The following is a 19,669-nucleotide window of genomic DNA, read 5'->3' on the forward strand; positions in this document are numbered from 1 at the left end:
ACACAAACTTTTAAAGCAAATGGATGATTGTGTAGGTGGGTGGGGGTAAAGAGACTCAAGTCAATTTCACACACACAAAAAACTTAATTATGGACAGATTTTGTAACTGTTAGTCACTGAGCAAATATATTTTCAGAAACAAAGTGAGAATGCATTCTTTAATATAGTCTTGAATTCTAATACTTTTTAACAATTATGAACAAGTTAAAAAAATAATTACAATAAATCTCTTAGCTTTTCCCCCACTTCTGAGGAAAAATGAAACATTCATGATCTTACATCCAGAAAGAATTAATCCAAAAGTCTTTATTGCACCAACCTGAAGAGTCTTCAAGACAGAGGTAAAAACTGCATTAAAATTGTGAATGTTCATGAAAAGCTCTTTACAATCAGAGCCTCATAACTTAGAAGACACACCTCTGTGCACCGTCCTGCAGCTTCAACCACCTAATATAATTTCAGGGGCCAACTCTGTGGGAGGTAAAAACTGCCAGAGATAAAAATAAGGTGTTTACATCAGTTGGCTCCCCTTCATTTTGTTTTTTGTTTTTTTGGAAGTGGTGGCAAAGAATTATTTAATTTATTAGGTTTATACACCAGCCTTCCTCATAGATCTCAGGGTGGCTGACAGAATACAGGATAAAAACAAGTAAATAATTAAAAACAAAACAGTAAAATGGTAGCTTTTGGCTTGGCTGGTTAGTATATTCTGGTGTTTCTGGTGCTGTTAAATCTGTTTTCTGTATTATTTAAGTTTTGTTTTAAATTATTAACTTGACACACCTTAAACCTTGGTATATCAGCTAATAAATGATTTCCATAATACTTGTTTGGTTATATTCAGCACAAAAGACATCAATTTAAAGTATCCTATCATTGGGTGTGGACAGTAATAGAAGCATGATTGAAGACTGATATATAAACATATATAGAAATGAAACATTTTCATACTAAGAAATCATGATGACAATATCAAAATACTAGTTGTTTCTATTTAACATCCAGGGAGCCAGATGTTCAAATTCATTTTTTTACCAGCAGGCTTTCCTGCTTACATTCTTATGACAGGAAGAGGAGACTGTTGCGGGGACATGATCTGGTATTTCTGCTGTTTCATAATTCTTAAGCATTGTGCAATAACCTGCCAAAAGAAACACACAACAAATACAACAACAATTAATGTATTTGGAACATTCTAAAGTGCTTCACAAGACAAATGCAACTGACAATTACTGTAGAAGCTGAATAAAACGTATCAGAAGGTCACTCTAAGGATAAAGGAGAAGATGCTAAAAGCAATTATCATGAAAAAATATGTAAAGCAGAAACTGTAGGAAAGGCAAGCAAAGGAATATAGGAGGAAGCAGATAAACAAGCAGTGAATGTGTTGTGTCAATTTATTGTTCCAGTAAATTAAGAGAAAAAAACATCATCTACCCATTATTTCAGAGAGAATTACATCCCTAAAGTATGATACCAATAACTGTTCTGTTTCAATTATGTCTAGGAACGCGGGTGGCGCTGTGGGTTAAACCACAGAGCCTAGGACTTGCCAATCAGAAGGTCGGCAGTTCAAATCCCCGCAACAGGGTGAGCTCCCGTTGCTCGGTCCTGCTCCTGCCAACCTAGTAGTTCGAAAGTACGTCAAAGTGCAAGTAGATAAATAGGTACCGCTCCGGCGGGAAGGCAAACGGCGTTTCCGTGCGCTGCTCTGGTTCACCAGAAGTGGCTTAGTCATGCTGGCCACATGACCCAGAAGCTGTATGCCGGCTCCCTTGGCCAATAAAGTGAGATGAGCACCGCAACCCCAGAGTCGGTCATGACTGGACCTAATGGCCAGGGGTCCCTTTACCTTTACCTTCAATTATGTATGCCCTACCAACTCCCTTACTAATCACTAGGGCTGTCTAAAGCGCCCTTACCCTTGAACTGCCCTGTGGCTCTAATCTAAAAGGCCTCCGTCAGGCCAACCTGCTCCACAACTGATCCAAAATAATTCAGAAGTCACACTAATGTTCAATTTGTTTTTGTTTTTAAAAAGGGGGTTTTAACGGGGGGGGGGGGTATTTTTAACAAACAAATAAACAAACAAGCATACAGCCAGGGGGAAGGCAGGGGAAGGAAACGTGCCTTCTTCCCCTCCCCTCCATATACTATTTTAACAGGAAAAACCAGAAACCAGTATTTTTTAACAGGTAGGCTTGGGAAGGAAGAGATATTGAACATCTTATACACAGAGAAAGAAACTTACCTTCCTTGAACTCTGTGGTAGGATTACACCATCATCCCAGAGTCTGGCAGAAGAGAAGAATGCACTGCTTTCTTCCTCTAGTCTTAAAAGACAAAAGAAAAAATTCAATTTTCAACTGCATTTGTAAAGATATATTGTACTTTGGGGAATACTAAGACAATATAGCACATTTTTAATACCCCCAAACTGAAGAGCCAACGGTCTGCTTCAAAAAGTGAAATAATCGCTAGTATAGAAAACAAGTAACTCCAAAAATTTATAATTCTTTTAGCTATTTAAAAAATTAGAAGCAGCACCCTGAAATCCAAAGAGAAACATCAATACCATTAATTCAATCATAACACTGAGGTTTTTGTTGAATGCACCTACTTTTCCTTTAATAGTTTTAAGTCTACTTCTGCTCCTTGTCGATCAGCATCCCAAATAAATGAGAGCGTGTGGCAGTGTCTTGAATCCACAAGGCCTGTTCTTGCATTAGGCCAGAGGAACAGGAAGTTTGGATCAAATGATCTTCCACACTAAAGACAGACAACACAAGACCAGAGAAATTCAGAAATGAAAACTCACCATTTAAGCCAGCTTGAACAAAGCATTGACTCAAGGGAAACATATTAAGAAGGCATTAAAGAACTGTGAAATATAGTGTCCATCTAATTTAAAACACCAATTTCTGGTTTCAGTACAGTCTGATCCTTTGGAGCCATGTCTACTTGTGTCAACAATAATTCTGTATTTTCCTCACTACATGCTAGAGATTCTTAGTTATATCAAGTTTCAAGTGTGGTATTCAACTACCATGTCTTGTAAGCACAAGGATTTATGCTTACACAAGGGGACATTTTCCATTTCTTACCACCACAACCTTCCCTTCAGAGGGTTGGGAGAACACCTAGAACAGATCAGTCCCAACCCAGTAACCGCATGATGACATCACAAATCTACTCCTTGGGTAAGTAACAATCCAAGTATTGGGGGGGGGGGGGTGCAGGGTCAGGAGGGGGGAGAACATCTGCCCCATTGTGCAAGGAGAAATCTATGCACTGATGGAACAAGAGACTTAGCACCATGTTGAATTTTACCCTAAGAAACTAGCTAGGACAGGAGCTGTGTACATGGGGCATGTGGGTGAGGAAAGAGAAGCTGATCCTACGTTCAACAACCTACCATAGCATAGCTTTCATTTCCATAGCAGCCACCAATCACAAGGGTTATCTTGGGAACAGCAGCACAAGCAACTGCAGCCATCATGGATGCTTGTGCTTTCAGCCTATTAGTGTGATCCTCTGCCTGAATTAAAATGAAAAAATGGTGAGAGTTATTTATTTTACTTTTTACATGCAGATGTTCCCTCTATTCCTGGTCTCAACATGTACAGCATTTGCAAATCTTTTATACGAATATTTAAGTGACTAATTTGCCTACCAACAGTAAAAGGGGAAAAAGATGATAGTAATTAATGCAGGATTCAGCACTAGAAATTCATTGTTCTAGTCTGTTCCTCTTCAAAACAGAGACCAAAGCTCTCTCTCTATGCACATGCAGACTAAAAGGAAACATGAGTTTCAAAAACTGCCAGTCCATCATTTTCCAGGCACAAAAACAAAGTATACTACTTGGAAATACTGAGCTCTGTAGGGAACATTATTTTTCATTGTATATGGTGAAATCTACTAGTTCTGATTTTTTTCACATAGCAAGAATTTAGTTCATTGTAATCATTACTACTAAATTTCCAACAAAGAAGCTTGCATTATAAGGAAATTACAGTTTCTAGGTATACAACAGCACTTCTTATGCAGTGTCCAGATGTTAACTTGTTGGGCTCCTAATTTGGCTGACAAGCTACCTTAAAAAAAAGGTAAAGGACCCCTGACAGTTAAGTCCAGCCGCAAATGACTCTGGGGTTGCAGCGCTCATTTCGCTTTACTGGCTGAGGGAGCCGACGTTGTCCGCAGACAGTTTTTCGGGTCATGTGGCCAGCATGACTAAGCTGCTTCTGGCGAAACCAGAGCAGCGCACGGAAACGCCGTTTACCTTCCCGCCGGAGCGGTACCTATTTATCTACTTGGACTTTGACGTGCTTTCGAACTGCTATGTTGGCAGGAGCAGGGACCAAGCAACGGGAGCTCACCCCATTGCGGGGATTCGAACCGCTAACCTTTTGATCAGCAAGCCCTCGGCTCGGTGGTTTAGACCACAGCACCACCCGTGTCCCACAAGCTACCTTAAACCTGGGAAATACCAAGTGGAGAGATTTCCCCTCAGTCATTTTTCAAACTTTTTACATTCAGAGAACCCGTTCCCTGTTGGATGCAGAGGAATCTGTTATTGCTGGGAAGAACCGAAGTGAGCAAACTTTTCCAGTGAAAGGACTTTTCCATTTGAAACTGAAAGCGTGATACCCTAATTCAGAGCCATTTGACTGTGCTCTGTACTAGCTGCTTTACCTGTGTGAGACTGGTTGGCTCTGCTGCACATGGAGCTGTATTCAGGAGAAAAAGGATTGGAATGTTTCGTTGGCTACAAAGCTGTATGAAGTGGGAACCCTTCAGAGAAGCTTCATGGGTCAGCTCACCGTTGTTAGCCACTATTCCAACTAGCTGTCTAACAAAAACATAAAACACTTTTTATAGTACAAGGGTAGTAGAAACATTGAAATCAACACAGTAAGTATCCTCCATGTGTTTAGTACTATAACTTTATAATATCACCTTAAATAGGCAACAAATTATTTGCATTACTTTACTTCAAAACTCCCAAGATACTTAGAAATGTTTACAATAAACAATCTGCTGCTACAAGTCATTTAAAAGAATATGGTTTGGGTGAAGTGCAAGCATGGAAAATTACTTATCTAAATTCATGTCTAAATTCCCTTACTCTCAAAAGCGGGAATGTTTGTGCAAGAGATCTGTCATAAATTATTAGGAGGGATCTAGGGAGCCCCTTATGCAAGGGGAAGGCATGTTCACTATTGGCCATGATGGCTGCGAATGGCAGTTGTAGTCCACACAAGATTGTAGGCTAGCTTAGAATGTATGGACAAACATGGTTCCAATGCCAAAGTATGAAGCAACAATCTAATGGGTTGCTTATTATGTACTGGTTATGGACATTCAAAGCTGAAAAAGCTCAAATTAGTCATGCAAATTTGTACTTTTAGTGACAAAAGCATACATTTTCATAAACAGATGATCCTGCATAAGTAGTTAATATGGAACTTATTTGTTAATGTTCTCAAGTCTGCTTACAGCAGGAAGCAAAATACAGTTCATATTCTCTGTGGCGTAATTTTCCATTATGATGAAAAGACAAACCATCTCAACTATCATATTTTCATCTCAGAGGAAATCAATGAGTTTGAGTCTGCAGCATGCTTTATTAATCCTAGCAAAATAATTCACTTTCTAGAGCTACTTAGAGACAAGCTTAACATTAATGGAAAAGGTTAGGCCACACGAGGCTTCTCTTTCACTTACAAAACGGACTTTAAATATTTATTTGAGCTTTTTAAAGTTTTGAGTGATCTTAAGAGTCAGTGAAAGCAGTCTTATTATCAACCCTAGAGAATAAGGCCTGCTTAACCATTCAACTGACAACCCAGAAGGTGGCAGTTCATCAGGCTCTTTCAGGCTGCATCACAAGCACTTACTAGCTTCTGGATCCTAGACTTGACTTAAGCAGCTATGTGCAGAAATGGATTTTCAGCACAGTAAGCCATTACTTCAAAATATTAAATACAGTGTAGCACTTGCCCAAGGAAGGCTAACAGGATGGCATTGAGTTCTCATTGGACAGAGAAGGAGCATGGATAGGAACAATGGCCTGCTGCACGGAGAGCTGCACATTGGGGGAAAGCCTGTTCAACGTACTGACATTTTGTTTTGAAGACATTGTGTATGTTGCAATGCCAGAGAGTACACTGCCTATAATTAATTTTAAGGAGGACTTACAAAATTGCTAAACCAAGTTATGGAGGGACTTGGGTAGACTTGCCAGTGCTTCCCCTTCATCAAATAGTTTGAAATGTTTTATGTAACTATTCCCACTGGTTACACAAACCATACCACCTTAAAATTTTGATTTTTTAAAACGGACAAATGGTGAGGGGAGGCTTTTGCTGCTGGACTCAATAGTTAGCAGGTGCCCAGCACACACATGCACATACAGTGGTACCTCTAGATGCGAACGGGATCCATTCCAGAGCCCCGTTCGCATCTAGAAGCAAACGTAACCCGTGTCCACGCGTCTGCACAGGTCACGTTTCAGCGCTTCTGCGTATGTGCGTGACGTCATTTTGAGCGTCTGCACATGCGCAAGCGGCAAAACCCAGAAGTAACACGTTCCGTTACTTCCAAGTTGCCGCAGAGCACAACTCGAACGCGCTTATCCCGAAGCACATTCAACCCAAGGTATGACTGTATAGGGACGCGGGTGGCGCTGTGGGTAAAAGCCTCAGTGCCTAGGGCTTGCCGATCGAAAGGTCGGCGGTTCGAATCCCCGCGGCGGGGTGCGCTCCCGCTGCTCGGTCCCAGCGCCTGCCAACCTAGCAGTTCGAAAGCACCCCTGGGTGCAAGTAGATAAATAGGGACCGCTTACTGGCGGGAAGGTAAACGGCGTTTCCGTGTGCTGCGCTGGCTCGCCAGATGCAGCTTTGTCACGCTGGCCACGTGACCCGGAAGTGTCTCCGGACAGCGCTGGCCCTCGGCCTCTTGAGTGAGATGGGCGCACAACCCCAGAGTCTGTCAAGACTGGCCCGTACGGGCAGGGGTACCTTTACCTTTACCTTTATGACTGTATACAAGGTGTTAGTGAGTGGTGATGATAGCTGAGAACTCACATTTCTCTAGCAACAGCAAATTGATGTTTGTTGGGAATGCAAGTTCCCCACACATCAAAGTTCTACCTGAGAGAAGGATTAGATCTCATGCAAGAATGCGATAGTAAATTATTTGTGCAAGACAACTATTCTGGAAAGATCCTAGAAAAAACTCATCAACTAGATTATATTAAATTAGGTCTGATCAGTATCTTTTAGAGCTGATCATGGTCTTTCAGATGTCAATATATGTCTTGGCCCAAAGCTAGCCATTGCTATGTTTATTAAATAAATTGCTAATTTGCTTAATGTAATCAGGTCTTTGGCTGAACTTAATTGCTGGTGGTTTGTTAGTAGTGTGATACTGATAATTCTTCTGAGCACTGAGATTCCAAAATGAAATTTCGTCTGCAAGCTTTTTAAGTTGAAATATGAAAATATTTAGCAAAGATAAATCTTAAAAAGAAGAATTACTAACGGTAGAATCATATGCATGTAAGTAAGTCCCACTAAATTCAATAGGGCTTATTCACAGATGTGGATATAGTACTGCAGTTGTAAACAATTCTATAAACACATACAATGTTTTTATTTTTTTAAAAAGGTGCAATTTACTATTAATCAACAATGCTGATTGTCTAGTCAGGTGGCTAAGTACAAACTATATTAATTTAAAACCCCAAAATGTAAGCACTAAGCACTTGGAATACAATGAAGCCAACAAAATTTAAATCCAGTTATACACCTTGGCTTTCAAAAAAGAGTAACAATGTAAAAACAATTGCATAAGTGATCCAAACAACCTGGGAGCCATAATATAGTATGGCTACATTTCTATCCCTGTAACAAATCTAAACTCAATTCTGCAATTTCAAGTGACTTTAACAGGGATCAAATTACCATTTGCTTGAACAACTAATCATTAAAAAGTGTTGCAATAATGTGGCCCACTGGTTTAAACTTCTCCCTTACCCTTCTATGTAGGCAAATCCTGCTACTAAGGTAGTTCCATAATTAGCTTTGAATTCCTGGAACCTGCTGCCATCTATCATCCGACTCAGGATCTATAAAATATTGTCAAGAGAAATGAAAAATCAATAGTAGGTAGCTTGCTGGGGGGAAAATCATGTCTTCTGTCTCCAATTATGGCTCAATATTCAAAGATAATGGATGATGTCTGCCTAAGTCATACTACGAGTAGACACACTGAAATTAAATCCAATGATTTTAATGAGTCTACTTCAAGCATGATTGAGTCAGGTACTACTCTATGTTAGATCACAAAATTTTAAACTTTAACATTCAAAATTGTTTTACTTGTTTAGATACCGACCGTACATCCAAAACTAACATTTTATGATTTAAGTAGGTATTGGTAGAGTGTAAGACTCTTAATCTCAGGGTCATAGGTTTGAGCACCACGTTGAGCAAAAGATCACTGCATTGCAGGGGGTTAGACTAGATGACCCTCATGGTCCCTTCCAACTCTACGATTCTATTATTCCAGTGGGTTCAACAGCTACAGCCTAATGGAGCTAGCCTGATCACAGTAATCCAGGCTGTAGTAATTTCCCAGGTTGACTACCATTACAGTAGTAGGGCTACCCTTGGAAGATGGTCCAGAGACTACAGCAAAATGTTGCAGCACGGAAACTGACAAATATGATAACTCAGGAGCATACAATACTGCTTACAATGCAGTTGCGTTGCCTGTCTATTTGTCACTGAGCCCAGTTTATGCCCCGAGCTGTTTATGGCTTTGTATGCCATCGTCAATATGGCATATAAAGTCGTAAATAGCTTGGGGCATGAATACCTGAAAAAACACCTTTCTCAATACTATCTTGTCCATGACCTGAGATCTGCTGGGCAGGTCCTATTACTTGTTCTTACATCAAGAGAGATCCTGTTAACTGGCATCCAGAGTAAGGTATTCTTGGCAGTAGCACCCTAGATCTGGAATGAAGTACACCCTGTGATCAGGCATCTCCATTAAGCTGGAGGAGGGAAAGAGTAGGACAGCCTTACTGCTAATAAAAACTAAGTAGAAGTAAATACTCAGACTAATAAGGCTTTTTGATTCATGAAGAATATGGTGAATACTTCTCACATCTCTTCCTGAGGTTTATGAGAAATAACAACCAACTACAAACCATGGCCTCGACTATGGACACATAAAGGAGTAGACCATTTGAAATACTCAAATTAACCCTTGATCTACCTTTTCAACTCAGCACCTCAACACAGTATCATCTCTGGAAGTACTTCTAAAAGCAAGCAGCAATGGACAACTTTCAGAGAAGTAGCTGTGTTTGTTGGCTGTAAACAACAAAAAGTCTTGCAAGCACCTTAAAGACTAACAAAGGTATTATAATGTAAGCTTTCATGAACTAAGATCCACTTCATCAGATGCATGAAGCATAATTAACAGTACTGCCAACTGAGGATCGCACTTCATGCAATGAAGTGGATTCTCTCAAAAGCTTATCCGATAATAAATTTGTTAGTCCTTAAAGTGCTTACAGGATTTTTTTGTTTTCACCAATTTACATAAATGATCCAAGAAAACTGAGCCACAGGATTTGTAGTTCAACCACTGTTAACTATACTGTCACACTGTTTATTTTTTAAGCCTACTAACGTCAATGGGATTTATATCAAGTAGCCTAACTTCAGATTGCAACAAACATTTTCCTTACCAATTTTATATGTAGAGTGTAGCTATAATCTTGTGGTGCAAGCCCCAGAAGTTCATCAGCACTGTATAAGGGACTGTCATACTGTACAGTTTCTTCTGTAGGAATTTCATAATTGAGTGTTGAAATAATATTTCTAACACATTCGTATGCTTCTTTTTCTGAAGATGCAAAATGGTCAACACAGCCACTGACCCTGAGAAAAATAATTTACAAATATTTGGCAACAGATAAAATTCAAGGCAACAAACATGATCAGAAAACATTACTACTAACAGTAAAATAAATGATTCCTTATATTTATCTTCTGTCTTTCAAGTGATTGGAAATAATAAACATTTGCCTCAGACAAGATAATTTCTTACAAAAAATATATTAAAGCTGGTGAGACTGTAATATCAATTTGCATTAACTGTACTGAAGGAGGAGTGCTATTAGTTTTCTTCATGAATTCTCACGTTTAGAGTAGCACAACGTGCTCTAGACAGAAACTATTGCTACTGCAGAATGCAGGTGCCAGGGCTGTGAATGGTGCCACATAACACTTGTTCTGCACAAACTGCACTTGTTCCCAATTCAAATTTCACTGGGTCCCAAGTACTTGAAGGAGCACATCTCCCATTATTTGCTGGCCTATGGCTTCAGATGTGCTGAGGATCTTAGCAGCTTCTCACAATCCCTCTACCAAGCATAGGGCATGGGGCAGTGATGCAAAGGAAGGTCTTCTTGGTTGCAGCACTCCATCTGTGGACCACCACTCCGCTCTGAGATAAGGTTGGCTTTCTTCTTGAGATTATAGTGTGGTGCGAAAGCACACCTTTCCAATCAGGCCTATAGTGCAGTGATGCTGTCTGGTTTTTGTGTTCTGATTTTTGCTGTGAAAATAACAATCAGTGGTACCAGGGCTTTTTTCCAGCCAGAACTCACAGAAACTCAGTCCCATGCCTCTCAGGTGGGCCCCACTGCCATTCTAAGAGAACAAAGGAGGTGTTCTTGGTGAGATCCAGCACTTCCTTTTTCTAGAAGTGGGTTGTACGGTTTCTTATTTGGTTTTGTTCCTCCCTCATTTTAATGTAAAATGTGCAGTACTTGTGCAAGGTACTGAAAGAACAGGATATAAACAAACAAATGTATGTTGAGGGGTGATTTTCGACCCAGAAATAGATATGGGCCAACTAAGTGCAAATAATGCAGCACTTTTTTGTTTCTGGATGCTTCTGACATTTGCAGGCATTTTTTTAAAATGAGATCATTATACCTAGAAAAACTAGGACTAAAGGTATCATTCAATCAATATTAAGAGCTCAGGAACAAATATTATACCTACTTAGCATGCAGGTTGGCTCCTCCCAGTGCCTCGGGATGAATATCTTCTCCTGTGGCAGCTTTAACTAAAGGGGGCCCAGCGAGAAACATTGTGCCAATTTTATCTACAATGGCTGTTTCCTCTGCCATGGTAGGAACATAAGCACCTCCTGCAGTACAAGAACCACACACAACTGCCACCTAGAGGACACACCAAGATAGCTGGGTAAGAAAAAAAGAACAAAGATGAGGAAATATTTAATTTTATGTTGTAAATTTCCAGGAAAAGTTATCAAGCATATGATTATATTGAGAAATTCCACAGGAAAAAGGAGTCAGGAGTTTTATTTCAGAGAGCAGTATCAAATATCTCAGACTTAATTTTATATTGTACAGCAATAATATATAATCCTTACTTAAGCAAGGAAAGAATGTGCAAGCCATACCTCAGATACAAAATCTGTATTATGATTTGTGACAGCTTGTCAGGGTTGGGGTTTTTTACAGCAAGTTCTCTCCACACCTACATTTTTTGAGGTGGGCAGAACATGCTCCAGTGTTATCACCACTGAGAAGAGGTAGTAGTATCATGCCTGTGTGACATGTTGCAAAAGTAAGGGTAACCAGCTCAGATTATTCAGGGACCCAGTGTGTTCATGATGTGAAGAGAATTTAGAAGGAATGTTGAAGCGAATGAGATGAAAGTACTGACAGGTGTTTAATGCAAGATGTTAATGACTAACTATGGTCAGATATTTAAGATATGAATGTAATGGCCAATGATTATCTACCATAATGGTTTCTGATCATAGTGGACCTATTCCTTGTGCAACAAATGCAAAATTTAAACTGCTGGATGACTCTTCCAAAACACTATGAACTGCTTTGCTCAGCAATGCATTCTTTTACTTATTAACTATATACTACTGGGAAATGCATTCCCAATATTATACCTGAGGGATTTTCAATGCAGACATCACAGCCTCATTGTAGAAAACTCGGCCTCCATGGAATTGGTCAGGAAACAACTCTGCCTATTAATACAGATGCAGGAAATACAGTAAAAATACAAAAGTTACAAAGCCTATGTTCTATGCGGTTGTTCTGCCTCTTTCTTTTTCCAATGTTGTTTTTAGCATATTGAAATAATCATTATTTTTCTGAAAATCTGTATTTTCTTTTTTGGAGTTCCCCCCAAAAAAACCCTAAGTATATTCTGTGCGGTAATTTTATACATACCAGTAACTCATCTTTCTTTGACATGGTTAATTCATTGACAGTTCAATAACAAACTGGCTTTGACTTTGTTACCTTGGCTATTTTTCGAGTATACAATATTTTTAGGACACAGACTTGAAAGCTAATGATAAAACAAGTCAAAGGGAATAATTTTAAGCAAATTAAATCAACCGGTTTCATAGAACATGTATTTTACCTGAAGTGGCAAGAATGCTCCCCCACTGTCCACAAGGTAAACTGATGGAAGTCTATTTTTAATTGCTATTTCTTGAGCTCTCAGTTGTTTCTTCACTGAAATAGGATAAATGGTCCCACCTTTCACAGTTGCATCATTTGCCATGAAGACACACCAGACTCCACAGATTTTTCCAATACCTGCAACAATGACTATTGTCATTACATTTTACAAACAGTATGAATTATCCACTTTGGGATATTTTGTAACTGGATCATAAAGTAAGGCAACTAAGTACATAAATATGCTAGAGAGGTCTTTTGTAGCATATTAAAATGCTAAGGAACTCAGAAAGAATGCAGCTCAACTTTCAGCTATCCTCTTTTACTTACAATGCTGCTAGGCTTTGAACATGTGTAGTGAATGAGAACAGTTGTGGAACTAAGCAGTGACTCAGCTGATAAGGTATCCTATGGTGACATTTTTCAATACATGCAGATAAAATTACTTGTTTATCAAAAGATCATATAACAGAGGTCGTCAAACTAAGGCCCGCAGGCCGGATACGGCGCACTGGGCTCCTTAATCCGGCCCGTGAACCTTGCAAACCCTGCCACCCGCTCGGTCAGTCCCCGCGCTAAACAGGCGCAGCGCAGAGGCCTCGCCGCACGGAGACTGACTTCTGCGATGCGGCATGGCTTCTGATTGGCTGCAGGAAGCTCCTTCAGCCAATCAGAAGCTGCAGCCGCCTCTGGGCACCGCCCCTTCCTTCCCACTGAGGCGGCCGAGCAGGAGGAAGTGGCCGAGCAGGAAGGAAGCGGCAGTGGCGTGGAGGCTGCCTCCGCCGCCCAGGCCAGCGGCTTGGGCTCCGTGCCCCGCCAAGACAGAGGACGCCGATGCTACCGAAGACAAGGCAGCGTTGGCGACTGTGGTGTGAGTGGCATAGGCAGGAGGGCCTTTCGGGAGGGGGGTGCTTTCAGGAGGCGGTGGGTCCGGCCCCCGACAAGGTCTGAGGGACAGTGGACCAGCCCCCTCCTGAAAAAGTTTGCTGACCCCTGTCCTATAAGCCCAGTGTAGAATCTCCTCATTGCTTTGTTTGTTGTCACAGAATTATTTCTGTCCTGAACAAATTAATTCTTTCAACCAATTAAATAAAGGCTGCAATCCTAATTCCTCCCCACTGCTAAAAGAGGAGCGATCACTACATTCCCAGCCCTGCTGCTCATGGTGGCTGCAATGGAAGCAGAGGAGGCAGGACAACTGGGCCTGATCCCTGGGCCAGCTCAAGGTCTGGATCCCAACTCCTGTATTTTGAAGTCTTCTGTTGGGCTCTGAAAGTGTGAATACTACCAGCAAGCCTCCTATCTACTTGAATGTCTGGCAACCAGTTAACTGAGCTGAAGGGTGTCTCTGCTCAATCCAACCCCACATCTGGTATAAGGTTGGGTATGGATTGCATTGATCAGTTAAAGTCAGATGACAATCTATCAAATGTACATACAGTATTATCAATATTTCAGCTTGAGATATTAGATTTAAAGGCCAGCTTTAATACTTCTTTCATTCCTGCTCCACAGACAAGAATCCAAAACATCCTCAGAACAAGTGTTTTCTAAATCACAGCCTGACCAATTAATTGACTGAGGCTTTAGTTGATTAATTTATCAATTTAACTCATTAAACCTTGTGTCCATGCTGCAGAAGAATTGAGGTTAATTTTATGCATCACAGATAGATGACACCATAATATGTACTACACACGTAACCACTATGGGAAAACACAAATGAACAGCTTTCCTATCAACTTCAGGGCCACTACTTAAATTCTAAGTATTGTTTTCTCATAAGCCCTTCATCAATCTCTCAACTGTGTAGCTTAGTGAGGACTGGTTTCCACTGCTGACATCATGTGTCACTGCTGCACTGGATCAAGGGGCAGGTAGGCAAAAGAGCTGGCAAGAGGCTAACTGCAGATATGAGGATGCCATTTTGTCTATTACAGAGCACCTAAGTTTCTACTTTAATTTAGTTAACAGATATAACGTGCCCCTCAAAAATCTTTCGTTACTATATGCAGAAAAAAAGCATTACATTTAAGCATGAAAGAAAAACTACGCGTGTGACTCTTGCCTTGTAAGGTGGATACCATAAACAGATTTACAAGTCTACTGTACATTAATACCCACATAGGAAAGCCTTATTTGATGTGCCAAACCAAACCTGATCCCAAACATTTGCTTCCAGTTGTCGGAAAGGTAGCTTAAAGGCACTCTAATGTCTCCCTCTCATTCTGTCTTCACTACTGCATCTTCCAACAGGCATAGCACACACTATCAATTGGCATGAACTGATTAACTGCATGCAGATTTATTATACTGCAATTTACCTTTTAAAAAATCCCTTACGCAAAACCTACCAGTGAGACATCCTGCTGCAGGAACATCACCATAAGGCATATCAAGGCCTGCAAAAGGGGAGAGCTCAAGGAAACTTTCGTCATCAAGAAGCATCTTTAAGCGTTCACGAACAAGCAACTTTTTGTTCTTCTGAGTGTGGCGCAGTATTGCATCTTTTCCTCCTCCTTTACTGACCTTCACAAGCAACTCTGAATACCTGATATCAAAATGAAAAGCTCAATGGAACTGAAAACCAACTTAAGTTGCCAAAGACAAAAGTACCTTAAGAACAAGTTAATCCAACACACATATTAACAACACTGCCATCATACTTGTGGGGAAATAGTGTGACTGTATTATTCAAAATTCAGCAACAAAGAAAAAAATATGAATTTAAACTGGACACATACATGTGTTCACATGTCAAATTAGGGGAAACCTTGTATGACATAGACATAACCTTGATCCTGAAAAAACATGAAAACATTTGCTTCATGGAACTGTGACTAAAGATTTAAGTACAGACTTAAAACAGCTTCTTCAGAACTATATTTCTTAAGAAATGAAAAGAGCAAATAGAATTTTGTCCTTGCCTGGAACCAGTCTCATACTCAAAAGTAAAAGTGCTTGGCTGATTTTACTGTGAATTCCCAAACGGTCCTATGACCAACCACAAAGCTAGGACAGCCTATCATTCAAAAATTAACTGTATTATTTGATATTTGTATTCTGGCTTTCTTGAGAGATAAAATGTAAACAGTTAAACTAAAATAACTAATGCAAAATACTCATTTTCATGAGTTTTCTTTCAGCTTGCACTACTAGTTTTGAATAAAGCCCTTTGGGCTGCTGACATTTTTTCCTTCAGGACCAATACGTACAAGTAGTGAGTCACTTTCCTCTCTTTATCTGTGAATCATGATTAATTGAAAACTCTTAGGAAGATATGACTCATATATATCTTTGCATTCAAAATGAAATGAGGGACAGGTTTTATGACATTTTCAAAAATTTGTAAAGCATATAACACAGATAACATTTATGGTATCAACTTGCTAGATGCCTTTTTAAATGAGCTAACATTACTCCAAAAGTGCTAAAGCATCTACCCAACTTGTGAAAACAAAAATCTTCACAAGACATATGCAGGTACATATATAAGTTGAGAAATCATTCTAAACCTTTCAGGAGGCAGGAGAAATAACTTGTAACAGTTTTCAAGTTTATAGATAATTGAATTCAGCAAACCGATTAAGGAAAAAACTGAAGCCAGGAGAATTATTTTGGATCCTGGCCTAAGGTAAGGCTAGTTTACAAGAACCTAAAAATGCTTCCCACACTCAAAACTGTTGAATCAAGGGACTAATGCTGTAGAAATATTTTTTAAAAAAATCAGTTACCTCTGAATGCAGATCTCACTGTTTCTTGCATTGCCTTCGACTATGTGTCTATACAGGGAAGGGATGCTTCCATCTAATACTGGAAAGTTTTTTTGATGGTTATGTTTATTGTTTATTTTGAAGCTCATAGAGGAGGAATGTAGCATGTTATGTGGAACCACGCTGGTGCATTTTTTTCCATCCTTGTATCTCCGAAGGCTCCATATTTGCTGTCTGCCTATGCCAACTTCCTGACATATGCTCTTGGAAGTTTGGAATAATGAAGAGCAGGAAGTAGACGAGGGGTGTCGTGAATACCTGGAGAGCATGGTGAGAGCGATCCACATGATCCTAGAATCATAAATAACATATTACTTATTTTTTAAATGCATATCCCATATCATCCCTGAATTCATACAAAAATAAACCAATAGCCCTCCCAAGATAAAATAATGTGGCATACGACTAGAACATTTCAGTTATCATTTTCAATGCTGTATGGAAGAAAGTGCACAAAAACTTTTCTTGAAGCAAAATCTCTGCTAGTTAATTTCATTTCACTTCAACAGTTAAAGAATTTAACTGAAAGGAAGGACAATTCTAGGGTCCACCTTTATACCTTACACCAGGCATGTCCAAAGTCCGTTTCGGGGGCCTAACTTTGGTCGGCCCCCACGGCCCTTCACTTCATCAAATCTGCCCCCCTTTGAAAAAAGTTTGGACACCACTGCCGCTAGTTGGGATGCTATACTCTACCAGCAGCAAAATCAATAGCACAGTAAAAGCACTAGAAAAAAGCTCTTGCCAACCACCAATTACATATTCCCAATGATACACTTTTCAGTGCAAAAAGAGATCAATCATGCTGTGGTAACAGCATTAATACCATGATTATGTGATTGAACCCATTCCACACATAATACATGAGCACTGTGCCAGGAAATCTCACAGCACCCCATCCAAAATAGCTAATTCCAAAGCTCAGTGGTTAGGAGACTCCAGTGCTTCCCTGAGGCTGGTATTTGAATCTTCTGACTGCCAAAACCCAGGCATTAGCAAAATATTCCCTATGCCAAGGAAGGGACCAGGGTCACACAAAAAAGGAATGCCATTTCAGTTATAACAGTGCAACAACACAATAACTAGGAGGAAGCCACCATGCAGAATTTAGGAGAAATTTGGGAGTTAGTACTTGCACCTTTACTCTCAGGTTAAGTGGGCATAGGTTTGTAGCCTGTCAGCTAAATTAAGCCATTAACAGGTCAACTTTATTTTGTAAAGTGATGGGCTGAAATTAAACCTCAGCCAACTATAAAAAAATACGGAATTATTTTGCAGCAAGACAAACCCTGGGAGTCCATTTAGGGTGCACCAGCAGCCTTCTGCAACAGAGAGCACTCCAGATGTTTGGGGCTACAACTCCCATATTCCCTGATCATTGGCTAAACGCTGGCTTAGGCTGATGGGAGTTGTACTACCCCTGAAGAACAGGATAGGCAAGGCTGCTATTCCTTCCGTGTCTGCTTCATTTCTTTGCTTCTAAAATGGTTGTTCTGCACTAATGCAGAATTAGGAATATATGCAACTCATGAAAACTTATTTGTTCTAGCTGCATTACAATCAGCTTGAATGCTTTCTTGTCTCAGCGCGCGTTCAACAAGCCCTTGGCCAAAACTGATCTGACTGTCGCTCGCTTTTATTGCACTGACTACATTTCATTTCACCTAATGGAGAGGATGGACGAATTTGTTTTAGTGCCTCGACTATTGCTGTCCGCCTCATGTTTGCTCGTTTTTGGTTTTTTTGTTTTAACTGGCGGGTCTCGGTTGCCGAGCGAGCCCAGAAGTGAGCGTGGTTGTTATGGCCCCAACGGAAAGCTCTTTCTTTCCCGAAGGCCCCGCGAAACCCCTCAGAGCTCTGGCCCCAAGGGCGGCCCCGGAGTTTCGAGGGAAACAGCTGCACAGGCAAGTTCGCTGTAGGCGAAACCAAGGCCTCGTTTCCCTTTTTTATCCGTCCCCTCCGTCTCTGGCGTTAACCCGACAACCGGACTGGGTTCGCCCACCGCCAGCTGCGTCACCCGACGACCGTTGTCTAACGGCCATTTTCTACCCGCCCCGCCCCCCGCTTCGGGACGCACCGAAGGAAAGTTCGAAGTTACCGTTTTCTTTCAACTCTTGGCTTTTCCCAGAAGTCCCCGGCCCCGCTTCAGTACGTAAAGCGTCCTCCGCGTCCAGGACGGGCTCCGCCCCCTCCGCGTCTCTCTCTCTTTCTCTCTCGTAAGGGCGGAAGCCAACGCCTGTCCCATGGGTAAGTGTGGGAGTGCGCATGCCCGCTTTCTTCACGCGCTTCCCCCTGCCCAGTTAACAGCACGTGCTGAGCGAGTCTCTCGCGGGCGCTTCCTCACGCCTGTTCCTCGAGTACAGCGAGCGGGGAGGGCAGAAGGAAAGCCATGCAGTCCAGCGTCCCGTTCGCACGGTGGCCAACTAGACACCTGTAGGGAATCCCGCAAGCGTCCTCTTCCCCACGCCCAACCACTGTGGTTTCCAGCATCTGCCATTCAGAAGCATTGCTGCCTCAAATTTTAGACGCAGAGCACAGCCAGCCTCTTTTGAAGCCATCTTTAGATTGGTGGCCATCACCGCCTCCTGTGGGAGCGAGTTCCATGGTTTAAATGAGGTGGCTCTGTGGATTAAGCCACAGAGCCTAGGGCTTGTGGATCAAAAGGTCAGCGGTTCAAATCCCTGCGACTTGGTGAGCTCCTGTTGCTCGGTCCCAGCTCCTGCCAACCTAGCAGTTTGAAAGCACGTCAAAGTGCAAGTACAGTGATACCTCAGGTTACAAACGCTTCAGGTTACATATGCTTCAGGTTACAGACTCCGCTAACCCAGAAATAGTACCTCAGGTTAAGAACTTTGCTTCAGGATGAGAACAGAAATTGTGCGGCGGCAGCAGGAGGCCCCATTAGCTAAAGTGGAGCTTCAGGTTAAGAACAGTTTCAGCTTAAGAACGGACCTCCGGAACGAATTACTTAACCCGAGGTACCACTGTAGATAAATAGGTACCACTCCGGCAGGAAGGTAAACAGCGTTTCTGTGCGCTGCTCTGGTTCGCCAGAAGCGGCTTACGTCATGCGGACCACATGACCTCCCGAAGCTGTACGCCAGCTCCCTCGGCCAGTAAAGTGAGATGAGCGCCACAACCCCAGGGTCATCTGCGACTGGACCTAACTGTCACAGCTCTGGACATTTTGTTTCCCTGAATAGATTTCATTATGTTTTCAAATCCCTTCTCTGTGCTATCTTTGCCTAACTTGCCCTTCCCACCCCACCCCCACGTGTTTCTCAATATATTTCATATTGGATTTATTCTTTAATTTTTTTACACAGAGAGCGTTTAACCCTTTTTCCAT

At 41.2% G+C, this 19,669-nt stretch overlaps 1 protein-coding gene and 1 pseudogene across 2 annotated transcripts in view; one reads left to right on the top strand and one right to left on the bottom strand.

Moving 5' to 3' along the window:
* Positions 1 to 144: 144 nt before the first annotated feature.
* On the bottom strand, positions 145 to 18,587 carry LOC114598867 (methylcrotonoyl-CoA carboxylase beta chain, mitochondrial-like; annotated as a pseudogene). The gene is made up of 13 exons (XR_013392897.1): positions 18,419 to 18,587; positions 16,282 to 16,611; positions 14,902 to 15,098; positions 12,507 to 12,685; positions 12,025 to 12,105; positions 11,094 to 11,272; positions 9,770 to 9,962; positions 8,043 to 8,134; positions 4,699 to 4,855; positions 3,416 to 3,538; positions 2,621 to 2,769; positions 2,252 to 2,333; positions 145 to 1,141 (listed from the first exon to the last, which is right to left on the bottom strand). The product of XR_013392897.1 is annotated as a methylcrotonoyl-CoA carboxylase beta chain, mitochondrial-like (transcript).
* Positions 18,546 to 19,669, top strand: part of WLS (Wnt ligand secretion mediator) — a 63,333-nt gene continuing 62,209 nt past the window's right edge. Inside the window, exon 1 of the mRNA XM_028733126.2 lies at positions 18,546 to 18,567. Within this exon, the coding sequence (XP_028588959.1) occupies positions 18,564 to 18,567 (4 nt within the window). The 5' untranslated portion in view covers positions 18,546 to 18,563. The remainder of the gene's footprint in view (positions 18,568 to 19,669) is intronic.

Source organism: Podarcis muralis, chromosome 5 (genome assembly GCF_964188315.1).
Source record: "Podarcis muralis chromosome 5, rPodMur119.hap1.1, whole genome shotgun sequence".
Lineage (NCBI taxonomy): Eukaryota > Metazoa > Chordata > Lepidosauria > Squamata > Lacertidae > Podarcis > Podarcis muralis.